Below are 16,363 nucleotides of genomic sequence, written 5' to 3'. Positions count from 1 at the left end.
ATAGTGATTTTCTATTTTTAAGATCGCTACCTAAATAAATGTTGACAGTGCTATGTTGTGTTGCTCATCTTTATTTACATTCTTTAAAATCAGTTTTTCAAGTAAACAGTAATGCACTTTCTCAACTTTTTTTTCCAATATTCACTAATCATTGTTAATTTTTTTTATTATTTAACTCTTTCATGCTAAACAATAAAAAAATGCATCTTCGAAATCAGTATATAATACGCGTGAAATTTTTAAAATCCTTTATATTGGTAATTTAAAAACTAATTTAAATAAATCTAATGGCAATAATTAATATGAATATATTTCAGGCATGAAAGGGTCAAATTGCTTACTCACATTTTTTTCGAGTGTTTTTATGAGTTCGTTAGACGAAGGCTCTTCCTTTTTCATCAGACACTCCATTTCAAGATGACGGAGTAAATGAAGAAATATATATGAAGAATTACTTTTTAACAAATTATAAGAATACAAGATGAAAATAAAAATACATTACATGCGTCTACAGATTATATTATCTTCGCTCGAAAACGCGATAGTCTTTTTCTTTCCTTTATAGTATAAATGAATTGGTTTCTATGGATTTAACGTCCATCTCACTCTGTTTGTATCGATAGTTTGAATGTTGTACAAACGACAATTTCCGTTTTATTTGTGATACTTAATACATAAATTAAATCTGGTGTTTGTTGTTGTTCACCTCTGTACAGAGCAATATCACATACGTTTACAGTATCAGATGTACCGATTTTATAGAACTTCAAATCTCATTCTTCAAACGATACATGAATTTATACAATGCAGAAACCATTGTTATTATATTTTAGAGCATGTAATAACATGATGCTTAATTTAAGGCTATATTACGGTAATTATATTGTATTCACCGCAATATCAAGCTAATGTGATTATTCAATTGCGACTAATATCTTGGATAAAGATACAGGTCCAGCATGTACGTCCAAGTCATATATCTTCTGAAAAATATCGAGTACCATAAAATCTGTAACAATCATCAGATCTTAACGTATGGTTGCTTATCTCTTTTTTTTGGCTAATATTTAATTTGTAGAATAATATAACGAGGTATTATATATAACGAGCAGGCGAAAAAGCCAGCTTTTTTTTTTATCCTTGGCTTAACAAATTATCTATGGCTTTGCAATTTTTAATGCTCTATGAAAAATCCATAATATTAAAATTCTACACTTATATATGTAATTTACAATTTCTTTCCTTTTTAAACTAATATTTCAATAACTTGATACTATTAATCCATTACCATTAAACACTCTTCACTCGATTATTCACAAGTTCCACAAACACTCTGGAATTACCTGTATATAATATATATATATATATATATTATGTTAAAAAAAAGAGAATTGAAGTCACATGTATTCACAAGTATGCACATTCACCATGTTAAGAGAAATCATTCACTTACTGATTAATCATTGTAATTATTATGAATATATTTCTCTTCAGTAAGCGACGACAAAGACCACGTTTCTTGATCGAGCAAGATTGACTGCTTAATTGAATGCTTTTGTTACAGCTCGATGAGGGAGGAGTATCTTTGTTAATTAAAACAAAGGACGGATTATTATATCATAAATGAAAGATGTTATTGACATAAAATTTTCAAAATATTTTTTTTAACTTAATTTTATCTTCGTCTCGTTAAAACTAACTTATTTTTACACATAACTTTATTTTCTGTTAATTAACATGTATTCTTTTTTTGTCTGAAAATGTATGGACACTTATCAAGTTCTATAAACAATTAAACACCGAGTATATATATATATGTCGAATATTGTGTTTATAATTTTAATTCAACAATGGTATCAATATAAGTAACATAAGATTAGTATAAAATACTTATTAAAGATTTTTACATTGTTATGTAATATGAAAGTTACTTCAAATTAAATATGAACATTATTTTATGATCATAACTAAAGTATAAAAAAGTTAACAAGAAAATTTTAAACACTTAGCGATATACTGTTTAAACTCTTAACCATTGCATCCATACATATATTTCTTTAATACGCACTCTAAATTAATAACGCACATATAGTATAGTACAATTTTATAACAAATTTTACTCCGTTCATACTGAACACAAGATTGGCAGAGCTATTGATACTCATCCCCCGTGTACTATGTAGTACAATGTCCACATACGTACGTGAGCTACAAACAACAATAGAGTACATGAAGACTCTGTCAGGAACATGCATGGTTGTTACGATGCAGTTTAGCGATTCATTATAATGAATGTTGAATATTTATTATGTCCAACATTAATTATCTAAATCAACACTGTCACATCTTTATTTTAATTTTAACGTATTGAAAAATTATAATTTGCTTTCGTAATTGAAACCTAACGAAGTCTTTCGACGTTGGATTGCTTTCGAAATTCTTTCTCAACAACTTATCTTTTTTATTTTATTCTCGTTGCCAATGTGCACGAGAATGATTATGATATCTGTAATGCGGAGGCCTATAATTTCTGCCATGCCGTGGTCGTGCATTATTGGAAGTATTATAGTAATGTCTCCGATAATAACCACTAAGAGATCGGTTCCACGTTTTGCCATTTTGATATTCCTGGAAAGGATTATACCCCGAGTTACTTCTTTCTTCATACGTTCGATGATCTTTTACTTTCTTGACTCGACCACGATCTATTTCTTCATCATCTGCATTAAAATGTCGCTTACGTATTTCCCTTCTATCATTATCAACTTCTCTATCTAAATGTGTTCTGTTACCATTCCAATTTGCAACTGTAAACAAACAAGCATATACTTTAGTACTCACTATTTCGTTTGATAAGAAAATGACATTATTTTATCAGTAAATTTTTAGAATAAAAATATTTGTACACAGTTTTTAATATTTTTGTCATTTAATAGTGTTACTTTAACACTTAACATAATTTTTTTAATAAATCACAAAATATACTTTTTATTATTACCGACTTAGCAGAGGTGTAACAAAACAAATATTTTTAATTTAGGGATTAACAATAGCTCATAATGTTTTATAATATCCACAATTTATCACTGAAAAGATTCTTTTTTTTTCTAGTATTCTTTTTATTACTATTATTATTTTATTATTATTTTTATTAAAGTTATTGGCGGGATTTTTGGTTTCAAAACATTTGAGCGAATAAGAATTTTCGCTCCTTGTATGTTTATTATATTGCTTTATGTAGAATTTTTTGACTTAGGACGCATGGGCGCACAATAGGTTGATGAGGATTTTGAAGGGAAAGCAGCTGGATTCAATTGGTTCTTCAATAGAATTCTTTTGTTGTACTGACCCGAAGAACTGCCATAACCACGATGAGACATCTTTAATAAATGGGAAACCGTATCGGAACGATTTGTTCCATTGAAATCTCTTAAAGCCGCAGCACTCGGCGTGCCATTATTTTGACTAATTTTATGGATATCTTCTCTATGAAAAAATATTTAAATACGTATATTAAACATCGTTGAATTAAATTTGCTAGAATTATAATGCTTAATTTATATTGCTTTTTAAATAACATTATATCAAAAATAAAATATAACTTACTTATCAGTCACGGACCATCCGTTTGGTGTTGCAGTTGATGTAGCAGAAAAAGATGTATCCTTTGAAACTTGCCAACCTTTCATACTACTGCTTGAAGCTTTTGTAATTATTTTATCGTCCTGTCCTGTTTTTCTAACAGATTGATGCCACTTACTTTTGCTATTATTATTACTATTTTCTGTCTTACCATTTGTTTCTGATTTACCATTTTGATACTTTATTGTACTTGTAATGGTACTACAGCTAGAACCATTTTGTGTTTTTGTACATTGTATTACATTACTTTGATTCTGAGATACACTACTACCATTTGTCTTTGATACATTAAGATTTATTTTAGGAGAACCATTTTTTGTTAGGGAACATTTCTGTGTACCATTAGTAGTATTAGCAGAAGTGTTTGTTTTTGTAAGTATGTTTAAATTCATGCGGTTTTTTAATGTTCCATTAGAACTAACATCTTCTTCTTCACTAGATCCATCATAAGGAACTAAGCTATTTCCATTCAAAATTTTCCCATTTTTAATATGCATAATTAATCTTGGTTGAGACTTATCTTGTAATTTTTGTGGTAACTGTGGTCCGATAAAATTTGCGCTTTTTTGGGTATTAAATTGAAGTCCCGCATTTTTATTTGTTGATATTTGTAAATTTGTTTCTGCATTATCTGTGTTATCTTTACTAATCGATGTGCCATTGATTAATCCATTTAATGAGTGTAATCCAGATGTTGATGCCTTGGGAGTTATTGTTTTATTCATAGGGCTTCCTGATGAAGATAATGTGTTGTTCACAGTTATTGTACCATTTAATTTGACAGTTTGTTGAGCTTGAGCCTGAGATTGCGTTTGTTGTTCCATCTCAAAGATCATTATGTAAGCATTTGTACTGAATACATTACTCAAACTAAGTGGACGAACCTATATACAAACGAATTTTTGGTATTAACATGATAGTTCGATATTTTACAAATAAAGACATATCGTTAATACATACACAAGAATCATCAAAGGAATAATATTGGCCTGTTGAGACTTTTGCAACTGCAGTATAATGCCCGCAATTAACTGATGGACCCATATGTGTAACTATCGACATAAGCTTATATGTAAGTGACTGCGTAGGTTCCCCTGGTTCTTTCCAAAGATAAGGGCCCATATCTATAGTTTGCTTGAAACCTATATGTTTAGATATTTTTCCTCCTAGAACGCTGAATCTTTTTAATTGCACACAAAGCACTTTAGGGGGTCGTTCTAAGCTAAATTGTTTCGTAGCAGGAACTCTTCTTTTGCAAGCTTCACATTTGTAATCATTGTTATCTAGTTGTTCACGGCTAAAATAGCTACTTAATGCTTCATCCAAAGTGCTTGCTTTACGTATATCAACTAATAAGTCCTGCAGAAAATTGAAAACATTTAGTTTATTGTATGCTTAATCAATAGCATGATTATTAGAAAAGCTGTATATTATATATACTTGAAAGTGTTGGAAAGTAGTGGAAACATGTCGACATTGTAGACACTTTACTTCAGTACGAATGTAACCACCAAAAATTTGGTTGATAGGTGTTGTTTCTTTAGAATAGCTGTCTAGTTTACTAGCTTTGTGTCTTGCTAAGTAGGCTTTTTCCATGCCTTCTAATAAATAACGTAAAAACTCATGAGCATCTTCTTGTTGCCCTGGCACCATGGTTCGACAAATAACTAATAGAAAAAATAAGATATATATATGTATATAACAAACATATAAGATTTAATAATAATTAATTAACATTTTATAATTATTTAATACTTACGTTTTAGTTTGTTATATATGTAGAATGGCTTGATAGCACATCCTGATTTTTGGTGACTAGATTGTAAAGTCTTAGCCACTGCACATGTAAGGCATTCTCCACCTCCATCTAAAATTAACCTATTATCACAATACGATACAAAACTGTGGGATTATAATTTCATATCTTAAAAATGTGTAGAATATGGTAAAGTAAATTATAAATTTTAATAACCTACCATTTTGTTCACACTTTGATGTATGATGAGAGTCTGACAATAACCAATTTACAAGTGCTGGTACATGAAACAGAGCTTGAAGAGTGCTATTTAAATAGCATGTATTTCCAACATTATACATGCCAGCCCCAACAGGAAATGTACCCTTCCACCCTAGGCTAACTTTCTTTGGAGAATATAAAGTAATTGTTGGCTCTGGCAAGCTGAGTCCTTTCGATACTTTTTCATTTTTCTTTATATAATTTGCACCATCCTTCATTTTATCATCTGAATTTTCAGAATTTGGTAAACTTAATACAATGTATTTTGCTTTAAGTTGATCTAGAATTGTTGTTTGATAATCATCAACTTCTTTATATTGAATTTCTGACTGAAGAATTCTTGATGCATTGGTAACTAAATTTGCTGTTAAGTCATCTGATGTTTTGGACTGATTAGTTTCCAATGTACGACGAAGAGTAGCCGCAACTGGGTCACAAATGCTTACAGCAGGCATTTTCACTTTATTTTACTTTATATTAAAAGTTTTTGTTATTTGATTCCCTATATGCAAAAGAATATGTAAGAATAAAATAACTATATTAAATAATATACCTATTCTATTATTAAAATTAAAGATATCAAAAGATAAAAATAATATTGATATTTAATATTATTTTTTGCAATATGCATGCAATGTTTGAGAACATATACTTCTTACATGAACGAGAAGCAATATCTTATAGCATATAAATGAGTACGCAAATTATACCAGTGAATGCATATTTACATATTAACTTTAACATTAATAAATACATTTAAAAAACTCAGATTTTTTACATTTTTTCTAGTCAATATGGTATTCAGATAATGAATATTATGGAAAAAATAAATAATTTACAAAATTTTGTAATCAAACGCAGAAAGAATTAAGATTTTTTTATAACATATAATAAAATAATATAATTATTAGATAGATCACTTGGAGAAACGTTTTAAAAGCAAATAAAATTTTCTACGACACAACAATCAAACATTTCCTTCTTTCTCACGTAAGATATGTATCTACCACAAATACACTGCTTCATAGATACCGAGTCAAAAGGGTTAATTTCACTATTAATTCATTTATGAAAGCACTATTTACGATGGATTGAAGCAACGATATATATGAATTTCTCGATACGATGAAAGAACAGGCGAAATTACGTGAAATGTTTCATGTAATTACACGACATCACACCGAACCTTTAACAAAGTATACTAAAAGCACGCGGTGTGCAATAGATACCGCGCCAACAGATTCATTGTTTACCTTCTCCTGATGATTATATACGTTATATCTTATACAAATATTTTTTATCAACGGTATTGTAACACATTTTACATTATAAACGATATTTGCTGACCACGACCACGTAGAATCACAATGCTATCGATTAATTCGAAATTCCACGCGCTTACGTGCCTCGAAACGGTTACCGGATGAGTTTAACTGAGGGCGCGTGTCTCCGGCCACGAGTCATTTTTTTCCCGCGTACTTTGTTACACTTATCCCACTTACGTTTAATTCATGTATAATTATGACAATAATTTCAACAAGAAACACTATTCAAATTAGCACGTGTGAATATTACACGGCATTTTTAGAACTGTTAGTTTTGGGCATGCGAAATCAAGACCCATCCTCTTTCATTATGTCAGCCATTTGCAATTACAACGGTAGCCATTAAATCGTTTCCCTTGGGTTCTGCGATGCTATCGGAGGTGCTGTGTATTCGACCGTGAAGGCGCCACAAGTTTAAAGCCTGGTTTCCATGAATTACATTTGCACGAAATTCACATGTACAGCTTTCATTTTGTAATTCTTCAAAAATTTTGGCAGTATTTTCCCCAATTTTATAATTTTAATCGTACATGACAAGAGTGAAGTTCATAAATGTTTTTATTATTCATCGTTGAAATATGTGTGTATATAAGTGCATTTAGAAATCTAAACTAACTGAGCAAAAATAAAGTAAGTTTTCATTTACATATTTCCGATCTCAAATTTCTGTAGTGCTTATAATTACAGTACAAAATACAATTGGGAATTATCGATAATACTTGGGTATTTTAAAGTCAAAATATAAATTAGTAATTAACTTACTATTTTTCTTAATAGTATTTATTCGAGTATATATAATATACTACATATAAATTTTTACGTATATGAGGAATATTTTATATTAAAAACTTATTTAAGAATCATGAAAATAAAGCCTATTTAGAAAAGTATATCTTTTGTTTTACGTTTTGTATGTAATCTGTAAATTATATGCTATTTATACTACCAAAAACGATATAGTAAATAACAAAAATTTGTTATTTATTAATATTTTTACTATTTATGGGTTCGTTAATTGGGATTGATCTTCAGTAAAATTTATTATTAATTATATTTCTACAGTTAATTAAGAAATGTTTTATATATATATAATAAATTCTTCTGTTTCCAATAGACAATGTTTCGTACAATTAAGTAATGACCACTATTCGTTTAAATTTTAAACATATTATGTATTTTTAAATGTTTCTTCATTTTATGACAATTAGAACCATATTTTCTGTCGTAATAGTATCTTTATTAATTGCTATCGATAATCTTTGCTTACAAAATATACAGATTAACACAACTTTCAAGCGACAAGGTAATAATATTCCAGATAAAATATTTGTAATGTGTAATAGCCATTAGTAGAAGTTTTAATACGTTTACGATGGCGAAAGGGAACATCGATATCTGGTTAATTTTACTTTCTTCCTCTTATTCCTGCTTTTTTTATTAATATACTATGCCAGAATAATTTGTGCAATAAAAATCCATTTTTTCTTTTATTTTTTTTTAAAAGAAATCAGAACCTCGTTACAAGCATGCACACATTAAACAAACTAGTATATCAACTCGATCAAGATTCCTTTATTCGAAAGTGATGAAACTGATCGATCTATGTTTATATTCTTAATCATACTTTTTCTTTAGGAAGTCTACGTTATTTTTCAAATACTCTCTGGCAGTGATAAAACAGACTAAACTTTTCATACGAAAAGTTTGCTTTATCCCAGTTGGTTCTTGAGAGCCATTTTTATTAATCATTAGTGTTCAACTATATTATTTAAATGGAGGAGCAACTCATTAATAGTAACGAAAAATTGACGTAACTTTGGAATTCTTTTTACCATGTGCTTTGAAATTTGTGATTGCAAAATGATATATAGCAATGTTGAATTATGGAGACAACGCTGAATGGACTTATCACGGACATAACGATGAAAAGTTACGCCATCGTGAACGTTTTATCATTATTCCGTAAACGTTATTGTGATATTTCTAGTTTTAAGCTTATCGATAAAACTTTCTCGATTACGTGTACTAATCGGCAATACGATAGTGTATTTCGTGTCGTTACAAAATTTTCTTTGCATTAAGCCGTTTTTCTTAAATTCCTGTGTGACATATAGCGCCTCGTTAATTCGTATCTGATAGTGAATTCCGTGGCTAAAAAATCGGCCACGGATTATATGAATGCGCGATTAAATAACTTTAACAGAGTCTCGTAATCCATAAAATCAGAATACAATATCGTCGAATCAATTTTAATTTCAACTAAAATATGCGTGAAATATCGAGTGGGAATTAGAAATACAGAAGACAATCGTAATTAAACATGAAATTTGTATGAAATTTTTTTAAATCATTCTCGGTAGCAACTTCTCTTTTTTTTTATCAGACACGGATTAAAAACTGTCCACCTTTAGTAACTTCAATTAAAATTCGTCCTAACAATTTTGTCATGACATCCCAATTGGTCATTAAACACGGCTACTTATATATAATAAGGATAGTAACAATAATAATCATTTTTTTTACAGTCGTCGAACGTCCTCTACGACTAACAAAAAAATTATCATTGCGCGTTGAACTCATCCTACCCCTGTTTTTTTATCACCTTTTTGTATCCTTCCTTTACGTATCCTAATATTTACAATAAAAAGTACTCAGCGTGTACCGTGGTGTTCTGTGGAATAAGCCAAAGATGTAAATACACGCAATATATTTTCGATTCCTTCATCTAGCTTTAATAAGCGACAAAAAGAAAAGTTTTGATATTTAAAAGAGACAAATCGTGTGATGATATCAGCATTCGACGGCAGAGACGATCTCATAGAGCACCATTATAAAAATTCTTACAGCTAAGTGTGTGCGTTGAATGACTTAATATTAAACTGGATACCAATATGCAACAAGAAATCTGTTCTCCTTTACTAATTATAATTGTTCTGTGCAAATAAAGTATGATAGACTCCCACCGTATAAATCATATACATAATTTTATAATTCTTATTATCTTGTGTGAGATTTGTAATTTCGATGAATTTATGATAAATTGAAGCAGTTAAAAATTATTGAGAAACGTGGTTTAGTCAATTATGAAATGAAAAAAAAAAAATCAATTTTAAATGTACGATGCATTTACGTTTAAATTATTGCAAAATCAGGATAACTATCTTTGGTTTTATTTTCAATTTTAATAATATTTCTAATTAATATATGAATGATATTTTCCTTGTTGCACCTTACCCAGATTCGTTTCACATTAAGTACTACCATGGGAGCAATATTTTAGGGAGAAATACAATGTCTCGAGACATTGATCATACTGATTAATGAAGCGTCAGATAAGGAGGAAACTAACTTTGCATTTCGAAATGATAAGAAACTATAATTTTAGCAATGACAATATCCTTACTGTTCTGTCGCGTTCTATACGCGAAACGAAATGAATTCGCCAAGAACAGAGGAGAATCCAAATCTTTGTTTCTCCCAAAAATATTTCCATCGCCCTTTTCCCCTTTCATCTATTACAAATTACTTCACGTTCGAAAATAACTGCTTGCTCGCCTAGAAACGTATTCATATTTATCCATCATCGAAACTATTCGTTTTTGCTAACTCCTCCTAAGATTTATGTTTATATATGTAAAGGAAGCGGACATTTTACAAATTAAGGCAAACGTCTCTCACTGTAGAAGGAAATCTCAGCGAAAATGGGATGTCGTTCGATAATAAACGAATGTTTAGTAGCGGCGTATCTAGCGTCGTTTCAATCGCTCTTTCCCCTTTTTTTTCTTTTTTCTTTTTTCTCTTACTCTTTTTTTACTTCATTCTGCTGTATATACTAATGGCAATGAAAAAATAGTTATCTACGTATCGCTTGTTTGATAGATATGTTTCCTTCGAAATTCATTGCTCGTTGCAAAAAAGAAGAAACGTACGCTCTACCCTTTGTTGATCCTTAATTAATAAGACAGAACGCCGATCGTATAAATTATAAGACAAAATCGATATCTTACATAATTAAATGGTTCGTTATCACACACGCATTAATTTCCCTTAACTCTCTATTAAATTGCAAAATTTGACATTAATGAGGACGTTGCTGTTGAATTTTTTGTTAAGGTGTTGTGACAGAGCATTGACGTAACTTGTTCAGCGTTCGTTTCCTTAATCGAGGACCAAAAAAGATATGGTTCCGAAACCACGACCATTGTCCGTGAACGAAAGGAAAAGATTTGCAGGCGCGAATTTGTTGCTCGAGAATTACTCGAAATGAATGCTACCTCGTCTATCCACGTTCTATGTTTTCTTACTTATAGTAACTTACGTTAGTTACGTAGTGTTATCGTTTAATCTTACGTCATTATGTTCACGATTATTAGCGACACGATTGAGAACGAGATCGACTATAATAATTTAATGACATTTTCACGTAAACAAATGCTGATTAATTAAGCTGTTCCATTCACTTCCATTCTCAATGAAAGATGACGTAACGCTATTTAAACGTTCATTAACGCTGTTAAGCGTGAATTTGTCTTTCTTTCTTGTTGCAGGAATTCACAACACCGTACGCATCGTTATCGTTAGCCATCAATGAGAAAATCGGTAAAAATTTCGAACGATAGATTTTTCGCAATGTTCGTGTGCCTGGATTCATTCTGTACGCCCAGAAAATGGTAGTTATCGATCGGCATTACACGAATAAAATATTAAACAATTATTGTTAAAAGAGACCATATACCATGGATATGATATTTATTCGCTTGAATCGTACGGAGAGCTGAACGCGAATCATAATGGTGTAAGTCAATCCACTGTTTTACTATTATATAATAACAAATTTATAATTCTTCAAGTGGTGAAATTGTATTGCAAGAGAGATGAAAGTTATAACTTCGTTAATTCGGAAACTAAAGAAACGATACTTTTAAGAGATGCTTGCATATTAAATGTAGATTTCCGAGATCTTGATTTACGCCATTATGAATCTCATGACCGCCACATATAGATTACTTTTATAATTGAAATTTATTGAATACATTGGATTTTAAGCTGTTTAGAACTGTTATAATTAGACTGCAGATATTTATACAAATGCATACCTATATAGAGGGTGTGTAAAAAAACAGGATTTAAACAGAAATCTGTTTGTCCAGTAAAGGTTTCTAAAATTTAACGCTAATATATGATCTTTTTTACATATATGTATATATAAAGTACTTTTTGGTATTATCTATCTGAAATTATTATGTATAACTTCTTAATTTTGTATCGTAATAGTATTATTCCATTGAATTGATCGATATCGGAAGATTATTATTCGTAATGCGTATTCTAATATTAAATCGCACTAAAATTTGTAAAAATTTTATGAATCTAATATTTCTTAGTTATTTATTAGGAAACGATCGTCTACGATAGTCTGGGCGTGTATAGAGAATCGAATCCTCGAATATGAATTATCATTTATAATTATACGCATGAAATAGAAAATGTAATATGATTCTAACAGCCTTTCTGGGATCGATACGATCGTTTTTTTTCTCGAGTAATTATCCCTAAATTCGACAATATTTTTAATCGCTCTTCAAGAGTCTCGTTCACTCCACCATTTCTTTAACAAACGAACGAGCAGCCTTAACGCCTATGGACTAAGCCTAAACATCGATTTATGTTTCGTAATATGAAGCACATAATTTATTAATATTCGTTTTCCGGTATGTTTCAGCATTCGCGGCCTCATTGTTCGGCTACGACACGTTCAATTTATGATCGAATTTCCTTCGAATCGTCTTTCGACGATCGATGAAAACCACGAATTTCTCTATAGTTATTTCATGGAACGGAATAATATATTACCGTGTTCCACGATCTCGTATAACGGGTGTCAAGTAGATGAACCGCGTTACATTCGTTTCTATCATGCCACGATTATTATGATACGACATTCATATTGTTGCGCGATGAAAACTCTTGAAAACACTCGTGAAACCGTTCTTGATGAACCGCGAGAAGAATTTCGCTGGAGAACGATGCTCGAAATCATAGAAACGTGCGCCGCGAGAATCAACGAAACGGTGTCCGAATGAAACACCTAACAATCCTCATATGATTTAAGTACAGTATATAATTATCTGTACACAAATGTCGGCGAAATGAATTACTAATTTAAAAGACACGTGTATACGTAATACGTATGTATATGTATGTATATCGCGAACCTTTGCTCTCGTTTTGTTCCTTAAACTCTCTCATGGTATTTGTCGACCATAAAAATATTTTATGAAATATATCGCCGCTCGTAAAATTCATTAGATTATTAGAACGTTCGCAAAGTATCTCGAGCGAGGTCGGCTCAGTAATCATTTTCTTTTTTCGTTATTTTAAATTATTCAAATATTTACGAGACCGTAGATCTTTTCATTTTCGTTCTCGTTACTCGTTTTCTCGCCTTAATTATCGTTTTTCTTGTTCGAAACGTATCTCATCGAACGCAAACAGTATTGATAAGATATTGTAGCGATAATTTAGCAGGAACTCGATATCTGAAAGTAACTGTCGTTCTCCGTTTACGCGGTATACATATGTACGGCTATATAGTTTTGTGTGGCCTTAGAGGAGCAGATGGATGTTTAAAAAAACTATGCAAATTAATTCTAGGTATGATATCGTTATTATCTACATAATGGTTGAATGAAATAATTTCTAGTTCGTTCGCAAGTTAATCCTTGTTTCGAGAATTAATCGCTTAATTAGATATGACGTTTTCATCAGTTAAGAAGTTCTTTTTTCGAGATATCGACTCTCGTCACGCTGTTTCGTGCATACAAATACATATTCCTCTCCGTTTACCCAAATTCTTCCAAATCTTTTTACAGCTACTACTTAATAGTCGAAGATATGTGCAAATACATCATGCGGTGATAGATACTTATAGTGTGAAAGTTTATTCACTTAAACGTATTACTGGCAAGTGGACGGGCACCAGGTCCCGACTAAAAATATTTTCCGAGTATCTGCAGGGTGTCTGTTGACTGTAACAAGGCCGCTCCAAGCTACTTACTTGGCTCGCTTGATCGTTTCCAAATCGCTAAATCCTAAACATCACGCGTCATCAAATGCATGAAACTTATTTACTGCTCTTTTCCTTCTTTTACCCTCTTGTTGTCCCTTTCTCTTCGTCCCATCCTTTTATTTCGTGAAGTGATCAGTTGCAATGAAGTAATCAAGTGCTATAATTAATCTAAATTTTTATACAAAAAACTTTACGATACATGATTTCTTTATTTTTTTGTTCGCGGCACGTCGACCGATCGATCTATATTTTTATTTAAATGTTTTTTTCTCTAATAACGTTTAAACGGTTAACGTACTTGAGAGTCAGACTTGTATCTTGGCGATTTGAACACAATGAAGTCTCGAACGAAATTGCTTTTTTGGTCTCTTGTGGTAAACGATGTTCCGAACAATCGAAAACTTTCAGTGATCGTTAGCCGTGAAGCAGCCTTTGGATGTTCCTGATGACAATTCGATCAGCCATCTACACAAATCTTCTCCGATCATTCCTTTGTCGAAGATTCTTCGAAGATATCTACACGAACAAATAAGCTAGACTCCTCGACGACGAATGTATTCTGCTGTGTTCGTTCGAGGGAAGACTAGTTTCGTCATTGGTATAGTCTTCAACGAGTATAACCAAAAGGCAGATCCTCTTGAGATTCGCGCGTACGAGTCGATTTCGTCATGTTGAAACTCTACTCTTACCCTTATCAAACGACAAGTGGTGCAAAGACTCAGCTGAAACGTAATTCGCGTGCATCGGGTCTGTTTTCGCAATTCTCGACGCTTTTGCGAGCCAACGAACGATCACGGGATTAACTATACTTGAAATACATTACACGATTACTCTAGTCAAAACATTCGTACACAGGATCGTTCGAAACAAGTGTGCTGCTGCTTTGAAACGATAGTAAAGTCCGCACGTGCTTAAGGAAATAAGATCCTACAGTGAACCGAGAGAGTTTTGGACGACGATGAAAGGAAGGCAGCCGGTAATTAGGTCCCTTTTTGCTTTATCTTTTGCATTATTTTATGCGAATTGAATGCCACTCGTTCTGCAAATTCTCCTTTCAAACTCTCCGATTCGTCCAATCGATTTACGAAGAAAATGTTCACGGTTAGAAGGGATCGTTATTCCAATTGATCACCTTCATCGTCATCACGTTATGCCCCTTTCGTAGTCAAGATTTCAGCGTCTTCGGTTAATATCTTCCTTGCCGGTGTCGTCGACTTTTCTTCGATTCACATGTCGAGTTTCTGCTGCATGATCTTTTATTCGTGTTCGGAACAATTGGACCCGAGTCCACGAAGCAACAACAACGGTCAATCAATCGTAAAGAATGTACTATGTGTTTGTAGGCGATTCTATCGCGTGTGCTTATCAAACGAAAGCAACGTAATCGTTCATGATATTCATGATGTTTCGCTCGATCGCCTTAGGGATACCGCTTGCACCAAGCTAAAGGCAAGGCGTGCAACCTTCGTAGAAAGAAACAGCTCTTGGTACGTGCACACTAGTCGAAAATTGATTTTATCTAAAAAGTCAAGCTGACCGTACGCCAGTTTCCTTTTTTCTCGCCTTTTTCGATTTTTCTGCTTTTTCTTTTTTTATTCTTGCTTAAACCAGACTATGTTCTCGAGAGTCGTAACGATGCGTGTAGAGAATGGATGAGCTAGTTCCTGGCGACGTCGATGACGATGGCGTGTTCGAGCACGATGGTGACGATGAATGGGCCTTCTTCGAGGCCGACAATACCTAGGTATTGTGTCCCTGTTTGCGGATTTTATTCTCCAGGGCGGAGGTTGGTCGGCCGACGAGATCTTCCAATTCATCAGGCGTCAGCACTGTGAAGTCTCTGTTTGTAAAAAAATATTCAGCAATGTTACTACTGCGTTTTATTTACTTATTATAAAGTCTTTTCTATTCGTTTCTCATAAACTTCAAACTTTGTCATTTAATCCTTATTCGAATATCAAGGGTTAATTTCGAAACTGGAATTGGCTTCGAAAGTTAGTAACTCTGCGGGAAAGTTTCGTCGTTTACATCTGATTTCTATTATTTTCATCTCAGGCACAGAGACAATGAATACAGATGGCAATTATTAATTTGTTACTAAAAGTTTAACGATAAATACGCTATTAGATAATGATACTACTTTGTACGAATACCAGAAGGTAATGTTATCGCGTATGCGTCGCGATAGAAAATTTCTAAATCGGTTTTGAAAAGAATGACTTGATCTGATCCTTTTTGATTCTCATTTGCTTCGATCGTTACAGTATCTTCTGGATAAAAAATATTTAAAGAATGAAGATGACGTAATTT

General features: G+C 32.0%; 2 protein-coding genes across 4 annotated transcripts in view; both read right to left on the bottom strand.

Annotated features, from left to right (window-relative positions):
• Positions 1-359: 359 nt before the first annotated feature.
• LOC100741157 (ubiquitin carboxyl-terminal hydrolase 36) lies at positions 360-7,374 on the bottom strand. Of its 3 annotated transcripts, none has more exons than XM_033323303.1 (8): positions 7,162-7,374; positions 5,619-6,161; positions 5,402-5,509; positions 5,083-5,309; positions 4,603-5,001; positions 3,607-4,526; positions 3,350-3,486; positions 2,467-2,807 (listed from the first exon to the last, which is right to left on the bottom strand). In XM_033323303.1, the coding sequence occupies exons 2-8, from the start codon at positions 6,112-6,114 to the stop codon at positions 2,467-2,469; spliced, it is 2,628 nt and encodes an 875-aa protein (XP_033179194.1). In that variant the 5' UTR covers positions 6,115-6,161; positions 7,162-7,374. The 3 variants fall into 3 exon arrangements, with proteins under 3 accessions (XP_012246321.1, XP_033179194.1, XP_012246322.1); XM_012390899.3 differs by having other exon boundaries at positions 6,913-7,360; XM_012390898.3 differs by lacking the exon at positions 7,162-7,374 and having other exon boundaries at positions 360-2,807; positions 5,619-6,114.
• A 3,400-nt stretch (positions 7,375-10,774) lies between these two features.
• Positions 10,775-16,363, bottom strand: part of LOC100740193 — a 30,084-nt gene continuing 24,495 nt past the window's right edge. The window contains exon 4 of the mRNA XM_003492913.4: positions 10,775-15,893. Within this exon, the coding sequence (XP_003492961.1) occupies positions 15,794-15,893 (100 nt within the window). The 3' untranslated portion in view covers positions 10,775-15,793. The remainder of the gene's footprint in view (positions 15,894-16,363) is intronic.

The sequence above is a fragment of the Bombus impatiens genome, unplaced genomic scaffold (assembly GCF_000188095.3).
Source record: "Bombus impatiens unplaced genomic scaffold, BIMP_2.2 scf_0899, whole genome shotgun sequence".
Taxonomy (NCBI): Eukaryota; Metazoa; Arthropoda; class Insecta; order Hymenoptera; family Apidae; genus Bombus; species Bombus impatiens.
The sequence above is the reverse complement of the archived record's forward strand: the minus strand, read 5'-3'. Positions and strand labels throughout refer to the sequence as shown.